Source organism: Aythya ferina, assembly GCF_964211825.1.
Source record: "Aythya ferina genome assembly, chromosome: 13".
In the NCBI taxonomy this organism is placed as follows: Eukaryota; Metazoa; Chordata; class Aves; order Anseriformes; family Anatidae; genus Aythya; species Aythya ferina.
Window position 1 is genome coordinate 13,697,602 of NC_140311.1, and position 26,058 is coordinate 13,723,659.

The 26,058-nt window shown below is 45.2% G+C and overlaps 1 protein-coding gene across 3 annotated transcripts in view; it reads right to left on the reverse strand.

Moving 5' to 3' along the window:
• NRK (Nik related kinase) overlaps positions 1-26,058 on the reverse strand; it is a 99,531-nt gene that overhangs the window by 44,343 nt on the left and 29,130 nt on the right. For 2 of the 3 annotated variants that reach the window (XM_084534042.1, XM_084534040.1), the window contains exons 3-13: positions 21,070-21,126; positions 14,506-14,631; positions 13,607-13,717; positions 11,812-11,902; positions 9,777-9,907; positions 6,959-7,013; positions 4,767-4,845; positions 4,055-4,230; positions 2,209-2,281; positions 1,597-1,792; positions 570-737 (exon numbers count right to left, since the gene is read on the reverse strand). In XM_084534042.1, coding sequence (XP_084390168.1) covers positions 570-737; positions 1,597-1,792; positions 2,209-2,281; positions 4,055-4,230; positions 4,767-4,845; positions 6,959-7,013; positions 9,777-9,907; positions 11,812-11,902; positions 13,607-13,717; positions 14,506-14,631; positions 21,070-21,084 — 1,221 coding nt within the window. In that variant the 5' untranslated portion in view covers positions 21,085-21,126. Of the gene's footprint in view, positions 1-569; positions 738-1,596; positions 1,793-2,208; positions 2,282-4,054; positions 4,231-4,766; positions 4,846-6,958; positions 7,014-9,776; positions 9,908-11,811; positions 11,903-13,606; positions 13,718-14,505; positions 14,632-15,426; positions 15,461-21,069; positions 21,127-26,058 lie in introns of all 3 variants that reach the window. The other variant, XM_084534041.1, reaches the window with a different exon arrangement.

Here is a 26,058-nt window from a genome sequence, read left to right on the forward strand (position 1 = left end):
ACATTTTTTTCCTTTTACTTTTCCAAAAACAGAGGCCTTTGATCAAACACGCCATGCTTGATTATGAATCAGGTCACTAGTTGCAACATTAGGAAAACATAGTGGCCAAGGCACCAGACTCGACAATGTGACTTCAGTGTTAAAAATAACCTCCACTTCATTTTTATTTGTAAAAAAGAGATTGTCCTTTGCACAATCTGAAGAAAGACTGGAGACTCCAGAGATTTAAGCTTAAGTTGAGCTCATGCTGCAAGCTTTCAGGGTAAAGATATCTTAAATCAGATTAAAGTGACTGAAGACAACTTCAGCGAGGAGAAGCAGCAGGGACAGAAGTGTCATGCTCAAGGGAGAGGAAGTGTCATTGCTGTAGATAAGGAAGGTGACTCAGTAACATGCCAGTTAACTCCAAAGAAGGTTGCAAGTGAGAACAAGAGGCAGTAAATACATTTAAAAAGTCCCTCTCTGGTCTGTGACTCCGAGGATGGCAACACCCTCAAGGGAACTGAGAAAGACAACAGCTACAGGAACAGGGAGCTGGGAATTGCTGCCAGTAAACCCCCCTTTCATACCTGCTTCTTTTCTGATTTCCTCTGCCCGTCTGCTATGAACCGTTCATCATCTTCCACAGCTCTTCTGTCTTCTTTACATCTCTCCTCTTTCCTCTGAACATCCTTAGCCTCTGGCCACCTCTGCTCACACTCCTGCTGCCTTCGGAGCTCTTGCTCTCGCCTCTGATGCTGAAAGAGAGCCAGAGAATAACATTGGTTATTTTGTTTTCCTTTTGTACCTGCCAATTATTTATGCCAGTATTCATTAATCACAACGCCTGTTTCCTGGTGTACTTTCAGTAATAGGGGATACCTGATACACAGCCCAGCAGGAGCAGAGAACCACAAATTGCCACCGCAATGACTATCAAATTTGAAGTGAAACCTTTGCCCTTTTGGCAGCCAAGGACAGATTTGCCACTCATTTAAAGCAGGCATGTGAGCTCTCTGTGGTGGCTGGCAGCTAATCTAATGACAAATGTCTTCCTGTCATTTTGAGAAGCAAAGGTTTTTTCCAGAGTCCCCCAGTTTTGCTGGAACTGTTTTGCCAGTTTGGGAGTGTTTGCACAATGCTTGAATCTCATCAGATGCTCCTGAGAAGAGACACGTTGGTGATTTAGCAATCCTGCAACATCACAGTGCGTCAGACAGCTGAAAAGGCAGCTACCTTGTAACATCTTAAACAGAAGCAAGGCCAGTACCCTGGATCTGGAAGACAGCCTCAGAACTGGGCAATGCACACGAGAAAGAAACCAGGACCTCTCAGCCCATCTGCCTGGGCTTCCACAACCAAACAAACTCAAGCAAACGCCCTGACCCTGCTGCTCCCAAAGCTCAGGGCAGGTTGTTAGCAGGAAAAGGACAGAGTCCTTTTAAAATCATTTAATATCATTGTGTTCAGAAGTGACAGTTCCGCCAGGGTTAAAGACTACAAGACAGGTTGTGCTGACAATTTAACACAGCCTTCTTGCCTTTCAAAGACTATTCTCTACAGGCATGTTTTTTATTTGTGATGGGATGTGGAACAGCAATACAAGCCAGGCCTTACATCCTCCAGCCTCTTTCTCTGCTCTTTCTGCTGCTCAATGCGCTTCTGCCGCTCTGTCAGCAGCTGCTTCTTGTATTTCTCCTGGTCCTTCAACTGCTGCTGCTGGCGATGAGGGTCAGAACGGTTTTTGTTTTCCTGTTGCAGCCTCAGAAACTCACGACGGAGAGTTGACTCCCCTGGGAGATTAACTATGGAGCTGAAACAAAAGGCAAGTTGCTCTATGACTAAACATAACATTAAAGTGGAGAGAATACAAGGTGCACTGGGAATTGCTCGTTGTCCTGTGTTAGCAAATGAAAATGTTTCAATAAATCTCTGCCATGTTGGCTACGCATCTGCATTTACTGTGCTACAAAGCAGCCTGAAGCTGATTATTGGCTGCTTCATTTGAGATTTTCCTCCCTATTGCTGGGGAACAAAGCAGCAGCTTATTACAGACACCTTACACTCAGAATTTGTATTCAATAGCTAGAGAACAGTTAAAGCTACCAGAGGGGATATAGGAGATAAGGGATTTAGAGGAAGTTAAGAAAGTCAATCTGTCTGAGGAGAGCTGTCTTCAACGAGAACAGCTTGGCCAATCAAATTTTATATTCATGTCATAAAATTAACCTTGGTTCTCCTTCATCTTCATTCAGCTCATCATCTTCCTCCTCACTTCCACTGTAATCATAGTCTGTTTCTTCTATTAAAAAAAAAAAAAGAGAGAGAACAATAAATGCCAATGGAGGATGACATTATTTAAGATGTTATCTCAAACTTTCCTTCTGAGCACTCGATCTGAACTACATGCAGCTCAGCAGGAATTTAAAAGCCTCAGGTTGCATGCTCTAGGAGGCTGAGGGGATGCAGCAGAAGAAATCCAGGTATGGATTTCTCAAAACCTAGCTCAGACCACAGGTCACTGGGCAGCCCCTTTACACGCTTCTACTTTTTCCCTTGACGGGCTACGCTGGTTTTGCAAAACTGACCTGTTTCCACAACCTGCAAAATGCTACACTAAGCCCACAGAGATATCCAACCCCATAACATTAGCAGTGGGGTTACTTCAGAAATAAATCCAGATAAGGCATAAAAGACTTATACAGTCCTTCTCTGCTACTGTGTGCTTTTTGCATGGCTAAATTGAGGTCTTCAGAGTAAATCTGTGTTTCCTTTTGTTCTAAAATTAATAATTAAAGAACCAGGGATAATCACACAGTGCTGGTTTTAACACAGCCATTCAGGAGAAGGTGGCCCATATTTTTAAAGTTCTCTTCACGAATATCAGAGAGGCAGCTTTTAAGGGAGGGTTTCAAATTAGCATGCCATACAGCCAACAATACAGAGCAGGACCAAAGTAGGACCTAACTTTTTTTGACATCACTAACTTGAAGTGTATAGTCAGGCAGTTTCACACTGTTCTCCTTTTCAGGGGAGCTCTGATAAAAAAAAAAAAAAAAAAAAAAAAAAGCACCTTCCATGTCTAAATAAAACTATCTGTCAACATGTGATTGTTATCACCATATCTTTACCCCCTCAAGTGCATTCTTTGTGAAAACCTTTAACTGTCTGTCTTTCCATTCAACTGGGCTTTGAGATCCACAGCTGAAAGAGGTGGTAGAATTTATGTCGACTATTGGAGTCAGTAAATTTACACTGCAACAGCAATTCCATTTTAGGCACAAATATTCTTGTCAAATCAATACTTAAGAGTTTGGCAAGTCATTTTCCAACTTAACAGAGCTTTCTGAGTTTGCCTTCATAGCCACTGATCTTCACAGTACCCCTGCCATTATAAAATATACAAGAGAAGGAGGGGAGAGAGGACAGGGAAAATCATGGGGTGGCAGGCTACAGCCCTCTACATGGCAGGTCAACATGCCACTTCAACACTATTTCCAGGTTTTGCTCTGAATAACAGGGCTAACATTTGGAACCACCTCAGATTCTCTCTTTCTTCATGAATCCTGTGCAGTAGACAATTATACCCAGGTGTGACTGGATCTTAGAGGCCTTCTCAAGGACTCTTGTGAACTCCAGTGCAAAATGCTCTTTAGAGAGCACTACTGACCCCAAAGTAGTCAAGAGATATGGAGACGCAACCAGTAAATTAAATGGACCAGGAACCGTCAGATGAACTGAGAAACTAGGTAAGGCTCGTGGCGTACGGATTAGATACTCCAGAAAGCAGAGGCCTAGATGTTTCTTGGACTCCTTGGTCACAGCAGCATTTGGGTTGTGTGCCGTGAATCGGTGTCAGTCAGTATCCAAAGACCTCAGCTCTTAAACACCATTAAGGACCTGGGCTTTGGCAAAGAGATTTTCCAAATGGCCCAACTGCTATCACCAACTAAGCTTTCTCACAGCTTTTGTGGTACTGGTACTTCAGGTGGATCTGCCTCATACTCTGCTGCCAAAAATCAGAAGAGGACCTTACTAGCTGCAACTCCTTTTATTTTGTTTTTTGCCACGTTACCTCTTTCTCCTTTTTTCTTCCTGGTCCTATCCAGGTGGTCTTTCAGCATGATGCGCACTTGCCGTTCATTCTGCATGTCTCGGATAAAGGAGTGCTTAAGCAAGGTTTCGGTGGATGGACGATGCAAATAATTTTTTACAAGGCAGCTTTCAACAAAGTTAAGGAATTTTTTTGACCTGAAAAACACAGAATAGCAGGGTTAAATAATAAGCTTTTTCAGTATTGAATTTTAAATTCAGTACTGAATTTACATCAGTATCAACAAAACCACTATCTGGCCAACACAGCTTAAAAAAAAAATTACTTATCCTTTTGGTATGGAGAGGATTTTCTTTATAAACTTCATTTATATGACAAATCCTCTGTAAGCCACAAGGACTGCCCCAACGTTCATGCAATCTTCTGACAAACCAACCCAAACAGCCTATCTAAACTGAAATTGCAGCCACCCATGCCCCAATCTTTAGTGACTGGGATGACTGCTGCTGCTTAGCCAGAGTTCAAAAGGAAGGTGCTGCTTCCCAGAAGTAAACTATATCTGCACCTGTGGCTTTCCCCAGCACTATAAACAGTGGAAGAAAGACCACAGATGTGGAGGAAAGACCTCACAAATCACTGCAGGATCTGACAAGATCATAGTCTCTGGACAAGAGAGCTCAAAATCCTCCTAAGCCCAATGCTGCAAAAATACAGTTTGCACGTATCTCCTTACCATTTTCTGGATTTCAGCTTTGGGGGCGGGTTCCGGGGGATGAGGAAGAGCGCTCTCATGGGGTGCATGTCACACAGGGCTGCAAAGGAGATCACACAGTTAAGGGCACACGTCCCCCCATCCCAATCACAGCTGACCACCACCACCCAGGCAGACCCCCACTTGCTTCTCCCAGTTCTTCCAGCACAGCACCCACCACAGGACCTTACCATCAGTCAGTGACATTCAGGCTACAGACAAATGAAGTCTTAGAGTACAAAGAAAGCTTTCACAACAATACATTGTTATCACCAGCTAAATGAGGTTTAGTTGAAAGAAACCTCAACAATGGCAGCAATGATTGCAGCTTTCTTCATTTTTTTTTTTTAAATATATATATAAGGCTTCAGAAGGACATTAAAAAACCTCCCATCTCTAATATACCAAATGGGTGTTTTTGCATAAACAGAAGTTAAATGTGTTTGTTTTTTTTTTTGTTTTTTTTTTTTTTTTTTATGGTTCAGATAAATGATAAGCTAAGATACATCGCTCATGACATAAGACAAAAAAGTAGGATGAAGAAAACCTGATGCGAACCAGACAGCCCATAAACTGTGTCACTTGAGCAGAGAGTGATGGCTGAGCACATACTTCATCTATTCTGTGTTTTGGGAGCATGAGCACCGTTATTAGACAATCTGTAAGAAATCCTCCCCATGCATTCAGATGCTGGTTTCTCTCCAGCCCAATGTACTTCTGTTTAGTGTTACTGTTGTGGAAAGCTAAAACCACAAAGAACTTGGAAAAAAGTAAATACCATCATCTCTCCTATACCCCAGACATTTTGTCTGGAATTATGAACATGCCCCCATCCGTCACGGAGAAATATCGAGGGTCAGAGGTTTTCCTTCACACAACAGAGCTGCTCAATGACTACTGATAGGATCTATACGGAGGCTGCTTTCTCATGATATGCAGGTGTTCAGCAGTGATTCTCTTAAAATGAATAGATTTACAGTATTACAGAACTAGTAAAAGTGAGAAGGCTGTGGTCTGGCGAAGCCTTTACTGCCTTCTATTTCTTTCTTTGCCTGTAGCTGCCCACCATCGGTTCTCACATCTGGGTTGTCTTTTTGTCTTTTTCCTTTGTATTTTCAATAGCTTGTGGTACAGTGGGGATGGCAGGCAGAAGTCTGGTTTCTAGCTATGGGTCCCAGAGTCTGTTGCAGCACAAGTAAAAAAAAAAAAAAAAAAAAAAAAAAAAAAAAGAGCACAATGCAACAGAATATAATCCATTACAATGCCCTGCCAAAACTAGTGAAAACATAAAATACAAGCGGAATGAGGAATTAGCATGTGAAGCTGTAAAGGCTCTCTCCAAGGAGACTCCCTGCGGACTCACGTCTTGGGACTAAGCTTTAGCTAGGCGGGAGCACTGTGCCTGAAAGTGCTCCCGAGCTCCAGCTGGCTCCTGAGTGCTGCTAAAAACCAAGTCTGACAGGAAAACAGCCAAGAGTGTTTTTAAAATACAGCCTACGTGCTCTCAAGCTCAGGCCAGAGTATAATCTAGTTCATCTCCTGTGCTCTCCGCAGTCACCAGAAACACCCTCACATCACAGCTGCTCCATGGGTGCAGGGGTGAAACAAGGGGTCCTCCCTGGAAACAGAAGATGGACGAGGTCCTTGCATCTACCCTGCAGCTGCCAATTCCTGCCTAATGGCTATGAGACACTGACCAGTGGAGTGAGGGGGATAGTCAGGATCAGTGAGGGTCTCCCTGCGCACTCCTGCTGCATGGGGTCATGGACTGAAGCCACGGTATGAGCTAATACAGTATTCACCCCAAAACCTGGGATAAATCAGGTCATGCCCTGAGTAAAAAACCTTTAAGCCTAGCTTCATCCACTGCCATTTTTTTTCTCCAATAGTGACCTAAAACCAAAACCACTCATCAAATATTTCTGCTAACATGTCCATCGCTTCTGCTTAGCTGTATCCACAGGCAGTGATCAAAGTAATGCTAATAAAAGCTCCATGAAAAATGTTGTTTCCCTAGCATGTGAAGGCAAGGAATGAAACCAGGGACTTAGGGAAGCCAAATGAGAAAAAAATCACAGATTATTTGTAAAAATAAACCCAAAACCATGAGTTATCTTAACACAGAACATACTCACAAAGCACAGAGCCCCTTTTCCCCATACCAAATCACTTACGAGGAGCTCCTTCAGCCATTTCAATTGCAGTGATTCCCAGAGACCAGAGGTCACTCTGCAGGGAAAAAAAAAAACACACATTGCACATTGCAACTTGAAGCTTTTTTTTTTTTTTTTTTTCCTTTTGTTATGTTTTTTACAGTTCCCCTAGAATTCTCTCAGACCAGGTCATGTTAACGCAACTGTGACACACCTTCTGCTCCCTCCCGCTCCCTCCTGAGCTTTTAGGAAACGTGCTAATAGCCAGAAGCTTCCTATTTCCCGTGCAGCTCTGAGTAGCTGATTCATCATTTATGCAGCCAGCCCCAAAATGCAAACCTTTTGCATTCAAAAAATAAACTAAACTAAAGAGCCAGAATACACCAGGCACCATTTAGATATGTATTTTAAGTCTCTAAGCTGTTGTCACGAGGCAGTGAGACGCGACAGCGCCAAAAAATTCTTGGTCTTAATGCTTGTATCAATAGTCATTGCTGAGTTTCTACACTGATAGAACAAAAATTATAGCCAGGCCCTGGGGTCTGACTTTTTCTGTCTACAAAGTCTCCAGTCACATGTTTTTGGGCACACAAAAGGAGGTTTAGTCACAGTCAGATTTATGCTGTAGTGTATGTTCAGCTCAGTTAACTTAGACTGGAGTTTTCTTTGTCAGCTTATCTGGATGCTAAAGGCCAGGTTTTGAGCATGGAAGGTAAACTGGGAACACAACCAGAGCCTCTAAAAACTTCTCAGGCTTCCACCTGATTGATCACATACGTTATTTTACTTTTTTTGTGTGTGTGTGTGTCTAAATGTAGTCAGATGAGAGGTATGTGATGAAATAAACTTGCAGAGGGATCTCTCAAATTATCTTTTAACAGGGAGAAAAGAAGACAAACCTTCAAAGATCAGATGCAATATGCCGTTATGTGAAGAGCAGCTCAGACCCAGCCTGGCACCCTAACTAAATTTGCCTTTACCAACAGAGCCTTCTCAGTCCAGCTGCTCTGAGCTGCTTTGTGCAAACCAGTTTGTGTTATAACTTGTAGAAGCTTCTGAGAACAAAACCAGTGTGACCCTGATTTGTTATTAAATAAATGACTGAAAATTAGAAAAATCTTCTAGAGGCAGTATTGCAGGCTCTGGGGAGAATGGGAGAAACAACCAGGCTAAAAAAAAAAGATTTGGTTTTGTGTTTCAAGGTGTCAGAAGCAGCCAGGTGAAAGGGAAAATACCAGTGTCTGTAAAGGCCTGTGTGTTTATAGATGTATTTATGCATATATATTTTCACTCATTTGTTATCATTTCTGTCAAATTTTCAACAGAGCTGGACCAGCAAGAAGTTACAGACGCCACAGAATGGGTTCCTTTTACTTTCCCCATCAGGTCAGCCACAAATCTCTGTAGAAAAGACCGGCCTTATGCCGCCTTCTGAGTCATAGCACTGTCTGTGTGATGCTTCCAAACCCCTCCACTGATCAGTTTTGAATAACCATCTGCATAAACTATTCCAAGATAGACACAAAGGCAAGCAGATGAACCTTGTTTGTTATTGAAGGCAAGGGAACCTCAAGAAGTAGGGTGTGTGTTCCTAACGCTTATATGTTCTGAAAACAAAATCAACGAAGACAAGAGATTCATTTATTGAGGTTTCACGATGAGATTCACATGGTATGAAAACTAAAATCCAAGAACATTCTTTGGTCATGACTGCCACTCACACAATGCGATTTCACACTGCCAGTGCAGCACAGAAGAAGATCTCAACAAGGAAGAATCATAGCCTCTGAACCAGAAGAAAATGGAGGTAATAACAGGCTCTTCTAATAGAATTTCTGAAGCCACAGTTAGAATGAGAGGTGCAAAGTGGCAACCAGCAGAACAGATGGAGCAAGACAGTGACCAGAGGCAAGGGTTGCTGAGAAAGTCTTTCCTGGAAAACATCGTGCAGGGCAAGTGTAGACAGGCAAACAACAACACTGCCGGAAACAGGCCAGAGGACAAAGGATAAGATTCGTAAGTCTCTTCAGAACAGCATTGGTACATTATAATAGCTGGAAGGAGAACCAGAAAAAGTGTTTGATAGCTGTTGCTGGTATCCAAAATGCACAGCATGCAGCTCATCTCAAAAAATAAAACAAATTTTTGTGTCTTTGGCATCAATGAAGAAGATATCAGTATGTGCTTGTACAGGAGCAAAAATGATGGCAGGGACCAGGTAAACCGGTGCATATAACAAGAACAGGTAAGGCCCATGTATTCATTCAGCCTTTTCTGCTTGAGATTGGTTGTGAAGAATCAGCTAGGATGAGTGCTGCCAGTGGGTGAGGAGAGGTGACAATTCCCACTTGCTCAGTGCTGGCAAGGCTGTATCTCGAGGGCTGTGACCAAGTCTGCGCTCCCCAGTATGAGGTGCAGTGGGGTAGGTGCAGCAGTGGGCCACAAAGATTATTAAGGGCTTGGAGCTGGGAGGCTCCAGGCTGAGAGGTAAAGAGAAGAGCAATACCTTGCCATATTACCATTACAACCAACGCACTGTTTCTCAAGCCTTTCTTTCAAATTTACCTCTTCCTTTCTTTCCCATCCTGACCTGCAACCTCCATATATCAGTATTTCACTGAACAGAATAGTTCATGAATGTGTATCTCTCATATGAACCATTCACAAAAAATACTCATAGTGAAATTCCACTCTTAAAAAATTAGCTACCACCCACATACTGCAAATACTTCTACTTGTACAGTTTTAATATTATTGTGGTTTAAAAGAAGGGATGTTTGAAATTTTCATATGCAGAACTTGAGTGTTTTGCTACCTTAGGCAGAGTTATAACACTTACTCTGTAATCATATGTAGAGTCTGGGTTCTCCTCACAAGCAATGACCTCAGGCGCCATCCAATACGGTGTTCCAATAAACGTGTTTCTTCTCCCAATAGTTCTATCCAGTTGGGCGCTTACACCGAAATCCACTAAAAAGCCAAGTGGGGTAAAGAAATTAATGAATGTTTGCATCCATGTGGCAGAGTTTTTGCTTAATTGCTTCCATATTGTTTAGATACCAAACCTTTGGGCTACAGTATGCACCAAATCTGAGTTTTCACAGTGTATCTTGTCCAATAATTGAAATTAAACTGCCTCTTGCTCTTTTTGAAAGAATGATCCAATAAACTGCATGCTAAATCTGGCAGGCAGGCTACAACAGACATGGACTGGTCTATGAAGACAGTACAGAATAACTGATGTTTAATTTATATGATACACTGAGTAGAACCTGAGATCTTTAGTATTAAAAAAGAAAAATAGTACCTATGGACAAGGAAAATTTGGATGTGCCTAATAAGGCCACTTCTGAAAGCTGGAAATCATAATAAAAAAAAAAATCACCAAATAATAACATCATAATAAAAAATAATAAAATCATAACCTATCCACCATCATAATCACTTTGTATTGAACCATTTTAAATAACTCCTTCCCTGCATTCAAAAACAGCTTACAACAGGCTGAAGAGTATATGGGTTTATTCTGATCTTAGCCTCATTATAATTGGAAAGCTGTAGAGTTGCGTGGTGCTCTTTGTGCTGAAAGGATGTTACTTTCATCGAGGATGTATAGGAAAATGGTTTGGCTCAGATATGAAGAAAGGCCTATACAATCAATAATTGTGTGACCATATTTTTCATTAAATGAACTGCTCAGATGCACTAATTGGAACCACCAGGCACAGCACCTGAGTGTTATTCACAGAGAAGACAAGAAAACAGGGAAAAGAAAGGACTGGAAAGAAACAGCCCTGCTAATACCATCAAGGAGCAGATTTTCTCACCCATATTTCCTCACTGCAGACCATCTGCATACCGTGGTCATTTATACGACTATTGCTTAACATCCCTGTTTAGCAAGCCATCTGCAACAGGAAGTTGGACCTGACTTTTGGGATCATCGTGCCTTCTGTGCAATTGATGGGAAATGAGAACAGAATTTTTACAAATAATGCTTACGCTGAAGTGGAATGAAACGGGACTGAGGACCTCTTGGTTTTCCAGCTTCTCTGCTTTAAGAGCTAAATCTCTCTGGAAACACTTTTATTTATTTAGTTAGTTTTTAATGCTTATTTTGACTTGCTCCAGCCAAGCATCCTACCCCATATCCATAGGCTATGTATATTCTTCTTCTCCAACTCTACAGTTATTTCTTTCAGATGAGGAAATGAGATGGAGAATAAAGGACCATCCCCCAAAAAAGAAGTGTCCTCCTTGAGCCTGCTCCTTTAAATTAATGCCATGCATCCTCTCTGATGCCTTCCAAAAACGTGAAAGACATCCCCTCTTCCAGAAAGATAATGTAGTTGAATTTAGTCTTAGGAAGTTAGAAGTTGTCAGCATTGATACGTCACAGCTAGAAAAGGAAATGAGTAAACTCTCAGACGTTCTTGGGAGATGACAATTAGTAAGAGCTAATTCTCAGTAGCAGCCCTCACACGAGTAATTTCACCTATCATCAGACATATGAAAATCTCTAAGATCACTTCCCATAGATAAATAGAGTAGCATAATGTAGTCTCCAAATTTTTATTTTTATTTTTTTGGAATGTTTTGTACACCAGGAATCTGCTGTGAAGGCCTGGTGGTGCTGTGACTTACTACACAGGTTTTGTGTTGACTGCCCAGAAGTAGCTGTATTTTTCCTACAGGCTGTGAGTGACATTCTTGCAGAATACATCCCATTTTTCTCTCTTTCTATACGACAGGCACCTTATATACACAAGCATTAAATATATCCTTTAAAGTCTTTCCAAGGTAAGATAGAAATTGTAAATTTTTTACAAACAGGTTTCTAGCACTCATTTAAGGAAACTTTTAAGGAAACTTACCCAGTTTTACTTCTGCATTTTCTGTGAGAAGAACATTCTGCCCTTTAATATCTCGATGGATGACATGATGAGCATGAAGATGTGCCAAGCCCTAAAAATAAAAAGGCGAGACTTCCCTTATTCTCATCATCATGAGCTTGGCATTGTTGCCTTTATACACTATTATCTTCTCAGAATTCATTCATGGGCAAAGCCCTTTACATGAGATTAATAACACGAAGACCCCAGTTCTGGCAAGGAGAGAAGACAGCAAGCAGAAGGCCTGACAGTAGTGGAGCCTCTCTGAAGTCAAGTGTGACGGGAAAAGTACCAACATTTTCCTACTTCTATCTTAGAATCAAGGGACGTCTCTTTGTAACACTCATTAAAAGCAAACAAAAGAGGTGAGAAGCAGTGCAGAATGCTCTCTGTGATGTACAGAGACAGCAGCTGGCTGGCCACAGTGGGTTACTCTGCATTCAGCAAAACAGCAAAACTCTGTATTCAATAATAAATGGGCCACATACAGCTCAAAATACCATCTCGGATCATTTTTGAATGTGGCACACATTGTTTTCATTCAGCTAGTATTCGCAATTTTCTGGCTTCTCCTTCCTTCCCAAGCTGTCCGTGTAACATTACGATAGCACAGACAGAATGGAACACACCAAAATAATATGTTGTAGTAAGCCAAGGGGTACTTCACTCCAAATGTTTAGCCTCTACAATATAATATTCACGACTTCAAACAGAGCTTCCTCCCAGCCCCTAAAGTTTCCAGAAGGAAGCATTTTCAATCCAGATGCAACAAGTTATTCCCTGTTTTCAAATGAAGATCGTTCAATCCAATTGCTTGTTTTATGCAAGCATGCTGCTATTGCTTTCAGCTGCAAGAGCGTAAACCAAAGGTTTTAACACTAACTGCTTTAGGAGAGGCTTTATAGCCACCCAGACACAACAACAGCAACCTAACCAGACCACTGGGATTTTTTCCCACAGAAGAGCTCTCCCCACAACCTCCAGCTATAGTTATTACAACACACAGTCTAATGCCAAATCCAGGTGAGATGGCTGATGTTCTCCACTGAGCATGTTTCCCAATTCTGCTGTTCCTGAAGCAAAGATTTACCCCTGTTCAAGCATTACTTTGGCATGCTATTTGAATTTTGGCTCCCAGAATTTGCATCTAGTGTACTGTTATTTAGAGAAGAAGTAAGACTCCATCGCAAGGAAGATGGATCAGTAGCTCTGTAATGGGTTTTGAATTTAGATTGACAGCTTCCAACATTTTATTTATTTATTTATTGCCAGGCTAGTTCATTAGATCACATTTAGGAACTGTTTTATTCTCTACACTTTCCAGGAACAAAAAATAGCCCTAAGCTGACACAGAATGAAATATAGTTGCAAGAATTATCTCTGGGAGTACCGCCCCAGCAGGGCCACCTTTAAGATTCTGGAATGCTACCTAGCCAACACTGCTTTTAATAGTGTGGAAAAAAGGCCCCTGAGTGTGTGCAGGTAAAGGACTTAGGAGCAGAAAGACTTTGCACAGCATGACCAGCCAAAGCAATGAGCAGTAAGATCTCAAGATGTGGAAGAAGATGGCTATTTGCCACAGAAAACCATAACCCATGTGTTCGTACAGAAAATGGGATTGATGAGAGTACTGTGGGCTGATGAACATCTTGACTCTTGTGAACCACAGCCCACAAGCCCCACGGATCAGAACCTTAAAATAGCAGTGGTCGTTATTGTCCTACATGAGCGAGCAAAGGCTGGGAAAGGCCAACAAAGCTCTGGTGGCACAACTCACCCTGAGAACCTCTCTGCAGATGTACGCTATCCAGTCTTCCTTAAAGCAGTTCCCTTTTGTCTTCTTCACCAGATCAGTGACAGAGCCAGCACCACAGTACTCCATCACCAGCTGCAGAGAGACAAACGCAATGCACCCTTACCACAGCACTGGCAGGGCACAAGTACAGGTACCATTAAGACACCCACTGCCCCCACCATCAAGGTATGGTGAATTACATGCCACCTTCCTGGGTGCCAAATGATGCAGAATCTCATTTCCTGAACAGTGCACATTACTGAATGAATGAATGAATGAATATAAAGTAAATAACTTAGGAGTGCTCCTCTCTTATTATGGGTTACAGGAAATTCTTTTCATTCTAGAAACATAAATCAGAAACAAAGAATAAAAAGAGCACTGAGAAACGTGGGAGTTTTTTCAGAATTTAAAATTTCTCATTTTGCTGCAGATCTCCAAAAATCTTGCAGAAAAAAAATAAATGTGGAGGCTTCATTTTTCTTTGCTTCATTGCCAATTCCACTTTTTGCTTTTTTATTTTTCAACTGGTAAAATGTGTAGAAAGTGACAAGAAAAAGGAGGGGAAATGAGAGTACAAGCTCTCTTTCACCCTTATTAAAAAAGACAGAAACATTTAATTTGGGGGAAAAAAGCTCTAACAACAAACACAACCAACAACCCAAGACACAATTATCGTAACAAACTTTACACTCATCCTCAAAGGAAATCAGAGGGGAGGATGGAAGATGTGTAGGGAGGAGGGATGTTCCTTTTTTGTAAATTACCTCTCAGGACAGTAGCTTCAGAGTTTCACCAAGACAGGGTCCAGGCCAAGTATCCTGGAGCTCTAAAGGAAGGAGCTGGGAGTGTGATGGACACAAGGAACACTAAACACTTACCCAGAGCTGATCATCTTGGCCCGCAGGGCTTTTCTTTACAAATGCACCATAATATGTCGCAATATTCCGATGATGGGAATATTTTTTTAGCATATTTATCTCCAGCTTGATTTCCTCTTCTTCATTCTGCAGCAGAAGAGAGCAGAAGGCTCTTTAGGAAACCAGAGATGAGCTCTGGGGTACTCACAGCAGGTGTGCAACCTGGATCCATCCTCAGAGGCTTTCCAGACCCACCTGGAAACGGCCCTGAGCACCCTGGTGGGATCCCAAGGCTGGCCCTGCTTAGAGAATTTCTGAGGCCCCCTCCAACCTGTGTCATTCTGTGAGCCTGAGAGTGCAATCGAAGGCTCTAAAACCAAGGACTGAATCGCCCTGATCCTTTGGCCTAAAACAACCAAATGCTAAGGTTTGGGCTAAAGAATCCAAAAACATCCCCCTGTGGGTAAAACAAACTCATATCACCTCCTCATGGGGCTCAGGCAGGACCAACAGCTCCCCTGCTTGCGGTTCTGCAGGCAGTAATGTAGTCTGGAGCAATTAACCGGATTTAAAATGAAATAAAAACGTTCCTAACACCCCATTACTCAAACACTTGGGACAGCACCATGCACACCGCAGCCAATTCGGCTTCCCCGTCCCGTGGAAGTCCTGCCGAGAGGAAACCAGAGCCGACAGCCCGAGCAGGGACAGGGAAGCTCCATCTTTCATCTTCCAGCTGTGCTCCCAGCCCATTTGCCACCCGAAGAGGTCTTTTCAGACCTAGCCTGTTTGTTCTCTTGCCACCAAGAGAACCGGTGCACCACCCCCAGAGAAATGCCCGCAGGTTTTGCTGTCTCGTTTGCTTTAAGAGGAGACACGTAGTGCTGCAAGGTAGCCGTGCACCAGTGAAAAGGGGAAAGACAATGCTGGAAATTAGTTTACCTCGCTGCAGAACGTCCCTGTCAGCACTCGGTAGCTGAAGGGGAAAAAAGGAAGCACGCACGAATAGCTCAGACCCACAGGACATTTTTCTGCCCTTTTTCACTATTTTCCAGTAGCTTTGCCATCGAAGCATTCCTTCAGCCTTCACAGCAAACTGCTTGCAAAACCAGCTGCCCTGTCCTTTCTACCTGTACCAAAACATGAAACCCTGGCAAGCTGAAGCCAAATTCCCTCAAACTCTCATTTATATGATATGCCTTATTAAATCCGACCCCCAAAAAAGCGTTACCAACAGAAGTGGCCAAGAACTTCCCCAGTAACTTCAATCCACAGAAGATGTGCTGCCAGACCAAAGCTTATTTGTCTTAAGCTGTAGGAAAAAGGAATGTAAAATAACTCCACGTGAAGCAAGAGCAGCTATTTCAGGTTTCAGAACAGCCCCTCTGTTGAACACAGGCTCTCAAGCTGCACGCACTACTACAGGTATTTCATTTGTCTTATGTTTGCAATTAGGGGGAAAGGAGGACCCTTAACTTGGCTTGACAGGTCCCTGGATGTCATACGGCTTCGGGAGGGAAAGGAGGAGCCCCGTGTAGCATCTGGAGTCTGAGAGAAATCGAAGCTGCGTCCCAGACAGCGTGCAGGAAATCCTCCAGGAGCAAGGTCGCATTCTTCTCTGCACGTGGCCAGGGCAAGATGAAAGGGAGCTGAGAGCTCGTGCTGATGCCTTCTGGAGGGGAAACGAGGCTCTGCTCCCTCTGGGACTCCCGGCAGTGCGTGTGAAAGGGTGGGAACGAGCAGGTGAGAGGAAGGGAGGTGAGGAAGGGAATAACAACGCTGGAGTCGCCATCCTGGACCTGGCTGTGTTTGTCTGGTTTAACTCCGTCCATCTGCCTGAACTTTGCACTGGCGGAGCCCGGCTGCACGGCTTCCCTGCTTGCACAGAGTTCCTCCTGGGGAGCTGGCAGACCTCAGCCGCTTCCTCACAGCTCGTGCCTCTTCCTCCTTTGCCTAATTAACCATGCTGGCACAGCTCTTGCCTGAGTATTTCTCCAGGATCTTGCCCGGGTGCTTTCAAAATAACAACAGTAAGCGTGTGTGTGCCTGCTGGTGAGCACAGCTGGAACACCACGTAGGCCCTGCCACACTCGCTGGCAAGAGCAAAGAGTCATACACGTGTGCAATGCTCCTTTCCCATCACCATTAAGACAATCCTTGCCTTACCACATGTCCTCACCTATTTACCCCGTGGGCTGGGACCTCCCTGCACTGCCCTCTTCTTCCCCTGCCCACCCATGCCCCCAGAGGCAGCTACCACTGCTTGGGTACAGGATGAGCATGGTGAGCTTCCCTACGGAGCCCTGCTGCTGCTGAGCACAAACCCTTGGAGCTAAATTTTCTTGTCCTCCAAAGGCAGATGTGACTTCAAACTAGACCAGGCTGTAAGGTGCCAGCAGGTGGGCATTTCACAGGCACAAAGTACTCCATCCGTCCTCCTGTATCTTGAGTGACCTTTGAAAGAACTGCTCTGTTTCAGATGGAGAAACCAAAGCAGAAGAGGAAGCATGAGCAGTTCTGCCCCACGGCCCATGCCTGAGGCTCAGCTGGGAACTGAACCTGCACTTGCCAAGCCTCAGCTCCACGCATCCTGTGAGCAAGGAGCCTGGAGACACCCTCAACTCTTCAGTGGGCGTAGGAGCTCAGGATTTCCACTTTCCACCACCCCTCTGTTAACATTGCCTTCAGCCACATCTCCCAGGGGCCTGGAAAGCTGCTCACAAATCATGCTGCTCAGGAGAAGGAAGCTCACAGATGTGCAGGTGCAAAAAGCTGTTTGCTTTCACAAACCAGTGCGGTTCTGGGTACAGATGGCTGCATGCACAAAGATGACAGGTTCATGATCAAAGGCTATTTTTGAAGACGTGGGCTTATCCGCAGTGACATTAGGAAGCAAAGAACTAGAAAGCACACGCCTCTGACCTCAAACAGAAACAAGATCACCAGCTGATAAGTGCTCCACCTAAAGAGCCCTCAGTACTGAGGCATAACCAACGATGAGTTTCTCCTTTCAGTGTTATTTCGCTACCTGAAAAGCCTGAAAGCAACGACAAACAGGGAACGGCCTGCTGCAGAAGAGCTCCCTGATCACCTGCACTGACACCGAAGAGGCGAGCAGCAAGGATCCGACCTCTCTGCAAGCTTTTTGTGTGCTTGGCACCGCCACGCAGGAAGCACAGCCTGTGCGGAGAGGCCCCGTGAGCGCACGTTGCCATCAGCTCCACTTCAACAATTTCAAAGGGCTCCCCCCGCTCTCCCCCTTAACGTGACACTGCAGCACTTCCTGACAGATGTCCAGAGGATCCCGCAGTGACCACAGCATCCTGCTGCTGCTCTTCAGAAAGCAGCCCGGGGCTGCAGCTCGCAGCGGCGCAGGGCAGATTTGCTCAGCTCCTGGTGTGCCTCAGATCTCGGAGCTGAGCAATCACAGCTGGAGCTGGTCAGGAGCTTGCTGATGAAACAATTTCTTGCTGGAAAAAAAAATACGTAGATTTGGTGAAACACTCCTTTGGCAGAAATGTATTAGTTGGGATGAAGCGTTAGCTGGAAGACTTCTTAGGTTGGACTTCGTAGTGAAAACAGGATGCTGGGGGCGTGCAGCGCACTGCAGTGTCCAGGAGGCGAGCAAGTAGCTCAGTACCCCTGTATATGAGGTATCCTCGTCCAAACGTTTCTCTCCCATGTCAGACAACGCCGACCTTATTGCTGAGCAGCACTGTGGGCTAGTGACCCAGCCACCACCGACCTACCCTGGCATGGGGCTCCGTCAGACTCGGTCCCTGCCACGGAGTGAGATTTCTCCTGGAGCGCCTCCGAGCAGGCATCCAAATCACGAGGCCGTGCCAGGCATTCCGCTCTTCTCCACTTTTTTGGACACAGGTGAGGGAAAAAAAGACTGCATTTGCCCTGGTTTCTTCTTCTTCTTTTTTTTTTTTTCTCTTTTAAAAACATCTTCCTGTTTTCTACCACATGAAGTTTTCTCTCCCTAAGAAAAGCACTCCCTGTGCAGCACTGATCAGATCCAATAACCACCCCAAGATGAAGATGACCACAGGGGCTGGGGGCCTCCCATCTCACTTGAGCAGGTTTGCTGTGACAGCTTCCATTTCTCACAAGCCAAACTCCCTGTGAGATGTTGCTCTCAGGTGCAATTTATATGCAGGACGTTGAAGACGGAGATTTCAATATTTTAAAGACTTTATTTAATGCCTCAAGCCAGCTTTTCAAGCCCAAAGGAACAGAAAATAACAAGCTTGAGCAGACTGACAACGCAGGAGAAGTACCGAATCCTTGGCAGGCTGAATTTATCACACTAAATTTCTGGAGATTGAAAGGCTAATGCTGTGAGAGGCTTCAGTACCCACATGCTGTGAAGGTTTTTGCTATTTAACAGGCGGAGGGCTGAGGTTCAGAGATGCCCTGGGCACATCCAGCAGCAGCCTCAGCCTTACCCAGCTCCGACCCCGTGCAGCAGCAGCAGTGTAGATGAAGCAGAGGCCTGGATCTGGTCTCCCAGCCTGTGCCTCAGCAGCAGGAACGCAGCCAGCCCATGTTCCAGAAGTGGAAGTAACAGCAGAAAGCTCACCCTGCACCGAGGTCAGAGAGCAGGAACGCTCATGTCCAGCTACAATGCATTCACGCAGAGCTTGGGGAAGAGCACCAGGGAAACCCCCCAGGTGGCTGCAGCAGCACGCTCACTGTTAGACTGAAACCATCACGACTGCTTTTGCGTTAAGCGACTCAATGTGAAAACAGCATGACCTGTTATCGTTGCTGCTCAGCCCCTCGAGCGAGGGGACAGATTCTCCAGGATGGTGCTGGCTCTCCAGCCTGCAAAGCAGCAGCAAATGAGACCTGAGCAGCTGTGCTTTGTCCCCAGAACCATGCAAGTCCACCACTGGGGATTCCCGAGGCTGAAGCACAAGGCTGTCTTCCATCTAAATTTTGTTTCCAAGCAAGCAGACATTACTGGGTGCTGCATTTTGTTACTTACATACAAAGGAGACTGGGTTATATATAGCAAAAGGGAAGGAAATCTTTCCAAGGTTCCCTTCCTGCAGTTTTTGCTTCAATTGTTTCATCAAGGAAGGGACTGTCACTTGTGTTAACATGACAGCCCACAAGTGACATCTCTGGCCAGCCCTCAGGCACTGCTGGCAGGCCCAGCAAAGCATGAACACATTCTGTAGAGCAGCTTTGGATCACTTCTGAGTCCCAGACAGGATCTTTCCTGTAAATTCCTTTCTCAGAAAAGAGCACGGAGGTGCTCTGACCCCAGGAATCTGTCTACGACTCAAACTTTACTTCTTCTCGCTCTCAAAATCCAGCAGTCTCATGTTTGGTCACTGCTATGTCTCTGAGGCAAAGCACACGATGACGGATGTAACTACAGAGCTATAAGCTAAAATTCCATCAATTTAACGTAGCACTGACTTCAATAACCTACCCTCCTCTATCTCTATCCATAGAGGAGAACAACACATAGACAAGAACAACACTTGGAATTCAACTGCACGTGCTTATTTTACAAGGTAGCAGCCACAGCCAAACCAGGCTGTGCCATTCAGAGCAGTCGCTGCTCAGGGCTGGATTCCTACACTACCAGCAGAGACAGCTGGCCTGGACCCGTTCTACGTGACAGTGCCCACGCAGATGCTAACTCGCTCCATTGTCTTCCAAGACGAGCAGAAGACACAAAAATGCAGCCAGAGCTTGCTTGTGCTTGTCCAAAACGCTCCATGTAGCCGTACCACTGGCAGATTTGGTCCAGAGGACCTGTTTCTTATTTTAGGCTATGACTCACAACGTCTCAAGAAGGCTCTAACATTGTCTTGGTGTTTTATGCACCACATCCATGCTGCCAGAGCGAGAGGACAAGGAGCTGGCTGTCCGTGAGAACAGGCGCATCCGACCAAACCATGAGCTGTCCTTACACTCGAGGACGCAGGCACAGCCCAGCCCTTCTGGGGCTCAGGCTCATGCAGCCTCAAGGAGGCAAGCTGCTTCGCTACAGGCTGCTCTCCGAAACAAAAATCAATGCTTAGCTACTTTGTTGACACTCTGTTCCAGCACCGATACCACCTCGTAAATGTGAGCAGTGACAGTGCCAATTAAACCGGTCTCCTTCTCTCATCTGTCAAATAGCAATAAAAAAGTGCAACATTTGCATTTTTAACATGTTCCTGCTTGCTAGCTGTCAGGGTAGATACGCTGAGGAATGGCTGGCAAGGAGAGGATGCGCTGAAACAGAAGGGGCAGCACAGAGCTACAGGAAATCTTTTACTTGCTATCTCTGCGAACAGATAATCAACGTGAAACAAGCAGGAAGAGAGTTCTCTTCATTATTTCAGAGCATCAAAATATATAGACGTGCATTCCCTTATTGCTTTGTTGCCACTGGACAGGCACTGCTGAGCATCTGGTTGTATTAAGGCCTCTCAGTACTCTAAAAAACATAAACCACTGCTCAGCTACCATAATTTACACCTATGGATCATCTTATAAGCTACCCACATTCTCACAACTTGATTCTTTGTTTTCCCTTACACTTTGATAACAGCTTTTTATTATTTTTGGGTTACTCACCTCAGTGACATTCATCACTTTGATTGCTGCTAGCTGCCCAGTCTTAACATGGCGACCCTGTCAGGAAAACAGAACAGTGTCAGTAAAACATGTATGCAAACTATGTAAATGCTAGAAAATTATGCATTTAACTTATCTGTCAGAGCACAACGTGAAACGAGCTCATGAGTCTCCATCCATCTCCCATGGAAAAGGCATAGCCCACGTGACAGATAACTGGTAATTTTAGACTAACGGGTTAGTTTTTCAAGACAAAGTTAGGAAAAAGGAGGCAACAGGGAATAAAGCTATTAAAAGAGCAAACCCAATGCTAACTGACAAACTATGGTTCAGAAGAATGCGTTTCAGAAAAGCAACCAGGAATGTCGCTGGAAAATTGCACAGCTTCTTGGCTCGGTTAGACCAAGTTGCTCTACAGATGCAAAGCACTGTGCTTTCTGACAATACCCAACACTAATCTCAAGGATTGTATCAAAAGATTTGTATGAACTGTGGGTTGGCTGCACTTCCTAACTCTTCCCTTCCATCAAAGCTTCAGAAATGGGTTTGAAGCTTTAAGACTGTAATTTTGTTCCTGAAATAGTAGTGCCTGAGAAGCTGGATATTGAAATAACTAACTGACATCAGTTAAGTACGCCATAGGAAATCGGGAAATCAAACCTGAAATGCTGTGGTTTGCAGACAAAATGATTTGCAGGTGCAATTTACACCTGCAAAATTAAAAGCTAGGTTGATGTCATTTTAAAACCCAGGTCCTATCGTACGAAATTGCAGCCGAGCGTTATTTCAACGACTAAGCAATTTCGCATCAAAGAAAAACGATGCCTCGTTCTCAGGCAATGTGTCACAGTCATGTTTTCTTTTACAGAAAACTAAATCCTGCTGAGATTTTGTGTATTTATAAGTGCCCTCCTTCCCTGGAAGCACCCCTGGGACTGCAAAGCTTTTTCTCATGAACTAGAGCGCTCGGGTTCCTGTATGATCGCAGATGTGGGAGGAAGATGAAGCACCGTGCAGCACCACAGTGCTGTGCTCCGGCAGGACAGGGACATCAGCATCCACCTCTCCCCGGCTGGCCAGCTTCCCCGAGCAGCCACGGCCCTGCTGCTGGAGGGCATTGTTTGTGAAAGCTTCCAGGCATTGAATGGCTTGGCAATAGAGCAAGAGAGGGCCTTCCACGAGGCGCAGCGATGCCAGACAGGCTGGCACCCTGGTTTAACTCCAGCTCGCACCGCACGAAGCAGCAGAGCGACCCACTGAGCTGGTGGGATGCCCTCAGCTGTTCTGCAGAGGACAACGTCATGGATTTACTCTGATTTTCCTAATTACAGCAAAGCATGGGATGTGTTTCTTTTCTTTAGTAAAAATTAAATCAGTAGCAGGCTAGCATCGCACTCAGCACTGAATATTCGGAGGAGGGAAATGGGAAAGGCTTGGTGTTCAGTTTTGATTTCAGTGTGAGACCTGGTGAGATTGTCCCTCTGCACAAAAGCCCTGTTGTTTTGCAGCCTCGGTTGTTCCCACTGCACACAAACCTGCTGTTCTCACTCACTTTTGCCTTTATAAATGAGAATGCTGAATCCCAGAAAAAAAAATGGTTTGGAAAATCAGCATTTATGGGAAAGAAAACAGCATGCCCTTTTGTTTTGTGGGTCACGAGGCACCTCTGCATGGGATGCACCACTCGACCCTGCTCCCCCACTCCTACAGGAGCTCCCAGGTCAGCATCCCTGCTGAGGGCTGGGTGAGAGGAGCTCAGCCTGTGCAGAGGGCAGGATCGTTCCCTGCACCTTGTCTCAGGCACACATCTGCCTTGCACCCAACCTTCTTTCCCCAGGAAAAACCCATGGGCCCACATCCTGGTGTCCCTCTGCATGGGTTCACCTGAGATAAACAGCCACAGCCTTTACCTGGCCTCACAGCACATTAACTGCACACAATTCCCGCCCTTATCTTCTTCTAGACCCCTTTATTACCCTGGAACAAAACAGAGAGAGGGGCAATACACAAGAGGATCCAAACCTTTTTTGAGAGGACAAAACAAAATGATCAGAAAGTAAAGGGGCAGCAAAAACTCATTGGTTTGCTCCAATTCTCAAATGGCAACAATTTACTCTCAACAGCTGCTATCAAACCTTTTCAAAAGAGCTTTCCGTGGTTCTTGGTTGTATTAAGCTGGACAACCTCATCTTCTCCACCCCAGAAACTTGTGCAGAGTCACGGCAAGGGCTGCGGGTTAGCCTCAGGAAAAGGTCATCTAAACCTCATGTAAATTATCTAAAAGTGATCAATTAGTTTTAAAGGGTGTTGAGACCAGGGGAAGAAAAAAAAAAAAAAAAAAAAAAGACTTTTGGTGACTGCAGCTAAATATTTATCTATAGGTGATATGTCTACATTTTAATAATGAGATATTTTTACTGCCATTTTGGCAGATTTATTGTTGATTCCAGCTGTGCATATTCCTAAAGTATTCAGTGTTCCTGTAGAGCAAGAGATCTTCTCCAAAGTCTCCGAACCTGCTAGCATATGCCCCAAACAGCGTGTCAGACCTACCCAGCACACACCATCGTTTCCACTTACCTCTGACACCACCCTAAAAAGCACAAATAAGAGGACACCTGCGTATGATCACACAGGGGAGAACCACTAAACGCTTGTGCCACTGAGTGAGCAGGGCAACAGGCTGCACGTTGAGCTGCTTTAAGGCAGAGACCACGACCATCCTGGCAGTCAGAGTGAAAATCTCAGGTCCTTTATGTTGCTTCCTCGAACTCTTTCAAGTTCATTTGCCTCAACGTTTCTAAAAGCAGTAAACATCCTGAGCCCAGCCCTGGGGTTCTTGCTAACACGCTAGTGGCTACGTAAGGAAAGGTTTCAGGGCCTGGCCCCTCATTTTCTCATTATCAATAAATCTCAGAGGTTAGGCAGAGTTCACGGGAACTTTTACACACTTGTACTTCTGCTCAAGCCACAAGTTTGAGCATGTTTGAATTGTTTTTAGAAAGGTGGTGCTCTGATTTTTTTTTTTTCTGTAAGGCTCCCAGCAGCAACTGGCTGTTTAAACTGCCCAACTGAACGAGATGTGCAGATGCACTTGATTGCAAGGAACAGGCACAAAAAAGCGCATCCTTTTTTCATCTTTCACCCAAACGCTCAGTTTGGGAGCATGTTTTGACTCGTGAGAATGCAGCCAAAGCATCCCACAGCCATCTGCAGGTCAGCCCTGCTCCCACCCAACGCACAGTGTTAAATGCTATCCATCACACACAACGCTCCGACTGGAACAATTCAGAAGTTCAGCGACTTTCTAAAGCTGAAGTTGCTGTCTACATTTCGGTGAGGTAGCCAAGTTGGAAGGAATCCTCCCATTAGCTCTGAGTCCAGCCGAATTCCTCTTCTCCCCCAGAAAATATTTCCACATAACGCCGGCTGCGATTGCCAGCTCGTCGCTGCAGTAACGTGCTGCAAACCTGGGGCCAGCAGACACGTTTCAGAATCTGCATGCTGGTCATCACAGCCACATTTGCAGGAGATGCTCGTGCCAAAGATCTGTTTCTGATGAGCTCCAACTGCACGCTGTCTCTGCAGGGAGATCTGTGCAGAATGGGATGGATCGCTTGGTGTTATTCCGAGTGAATGGGCATTTATCTTCTTAGTTAGAAAGATAAAGGCATCATTTATCTATGCCCTCTACCGAGGGTCAGGACAAACATTATGCAAGTTGGAGCAAACAAGAGTATCAGCATTAGCAGTCAAGCTATTAGCTGATAAGGGGGCTTTACTTGAATTAAGTGTATTTACATAAAATTTCGTTATGTACAATACCTTTTCCTCTTGGGTCCAAACAAAAAAAAAATCGTGAGTCCCTGGCTTGGGCCATTATTCCAGCTAGAGCCCTGATGTCCCAGCTCTCGGTGACACAGACCTGAGGCCACCAGAGTGCTGGGTTTGAGAGCTACCCCCCCGACCTACCTTGCTGTGTGGCTGGTTACGAGGCACCTGTGAGCAGGGCGAGGGCAATATCACATCAAACGCCCTCTGCCATCACACGTGTATGTGGATCACTTATACTGTTGGTCAAAACATCCGCAGGAGGCTCCAGGGTCACTGGAGTACCACTGCCTGCCCACCAACACACCAAGCTAGCAGGCAGCACACACTTAACCCTTGGGGCCATCTCTGTGTCCTTCAGGTTTGTACTTGAAAGCAAGGCTGCTTGGCTGACGTGGAAGACTTTGAGGCCGGAGGACTTTCTCACCCATAGGCACTGACTACGGGATCAGCTCTGCAGCCAGCTGCTCTGGATGAGCAGGGTGAAGGCTCAGCTGCTGAGCTGCACACTCCTGAAAGCACACTTTGGCAGGCAGGTTTCCTGTTGAAAACCCACTCAATGAACTCTGAAACCTGAGCCCATCTCGGGCCAACCAGCGCGAGGCCCTGCGGTTGCTGGGAGGCTGCCAGCTCGGCTTTTTGCACCCCGGAGAACGGGTCCCCACCCTTCTGCCCCTCTCCCCTCCACCCCTTCCATCCTGGTGGGGCAAGGAGAGCCTTCATGAGGCTAAATGGCAAACAACGCTCTGCACGGGGAGCCAGGAAACACCGTGTCCTATCCCAGGTGACCCCAATGAAGTCATGATCCCTACAAGGTACCTGCAGGTACGCTGCCCTGTCCAGCCACAGCTGCTGTCTGGCAGCACACGGCTGCTCACACCGGACATCCTGCTGTCCTGGGGTCTTGGCTGGTGTGAACAAGCAGGCAGGTTTGTGTAGTTGGGGCTGGGTTTGTTAGTGAACGGTCTGAGGGAGAGCTCAGGGTGCTGAACGCTGGATTTCCAGAAACGCTCCGTTTCATTTTAAACACGGACACGTAACCCATGGCAATTCTGAGAGCCGAGTTTAAAAAACAAACAGCACACAGCGGTCTGTGGCAGGTAATTCCCAGTTTCAGAAAGCCTTCTTGTTAACCCCCAGGAAGAAGCCAGGGCAGCA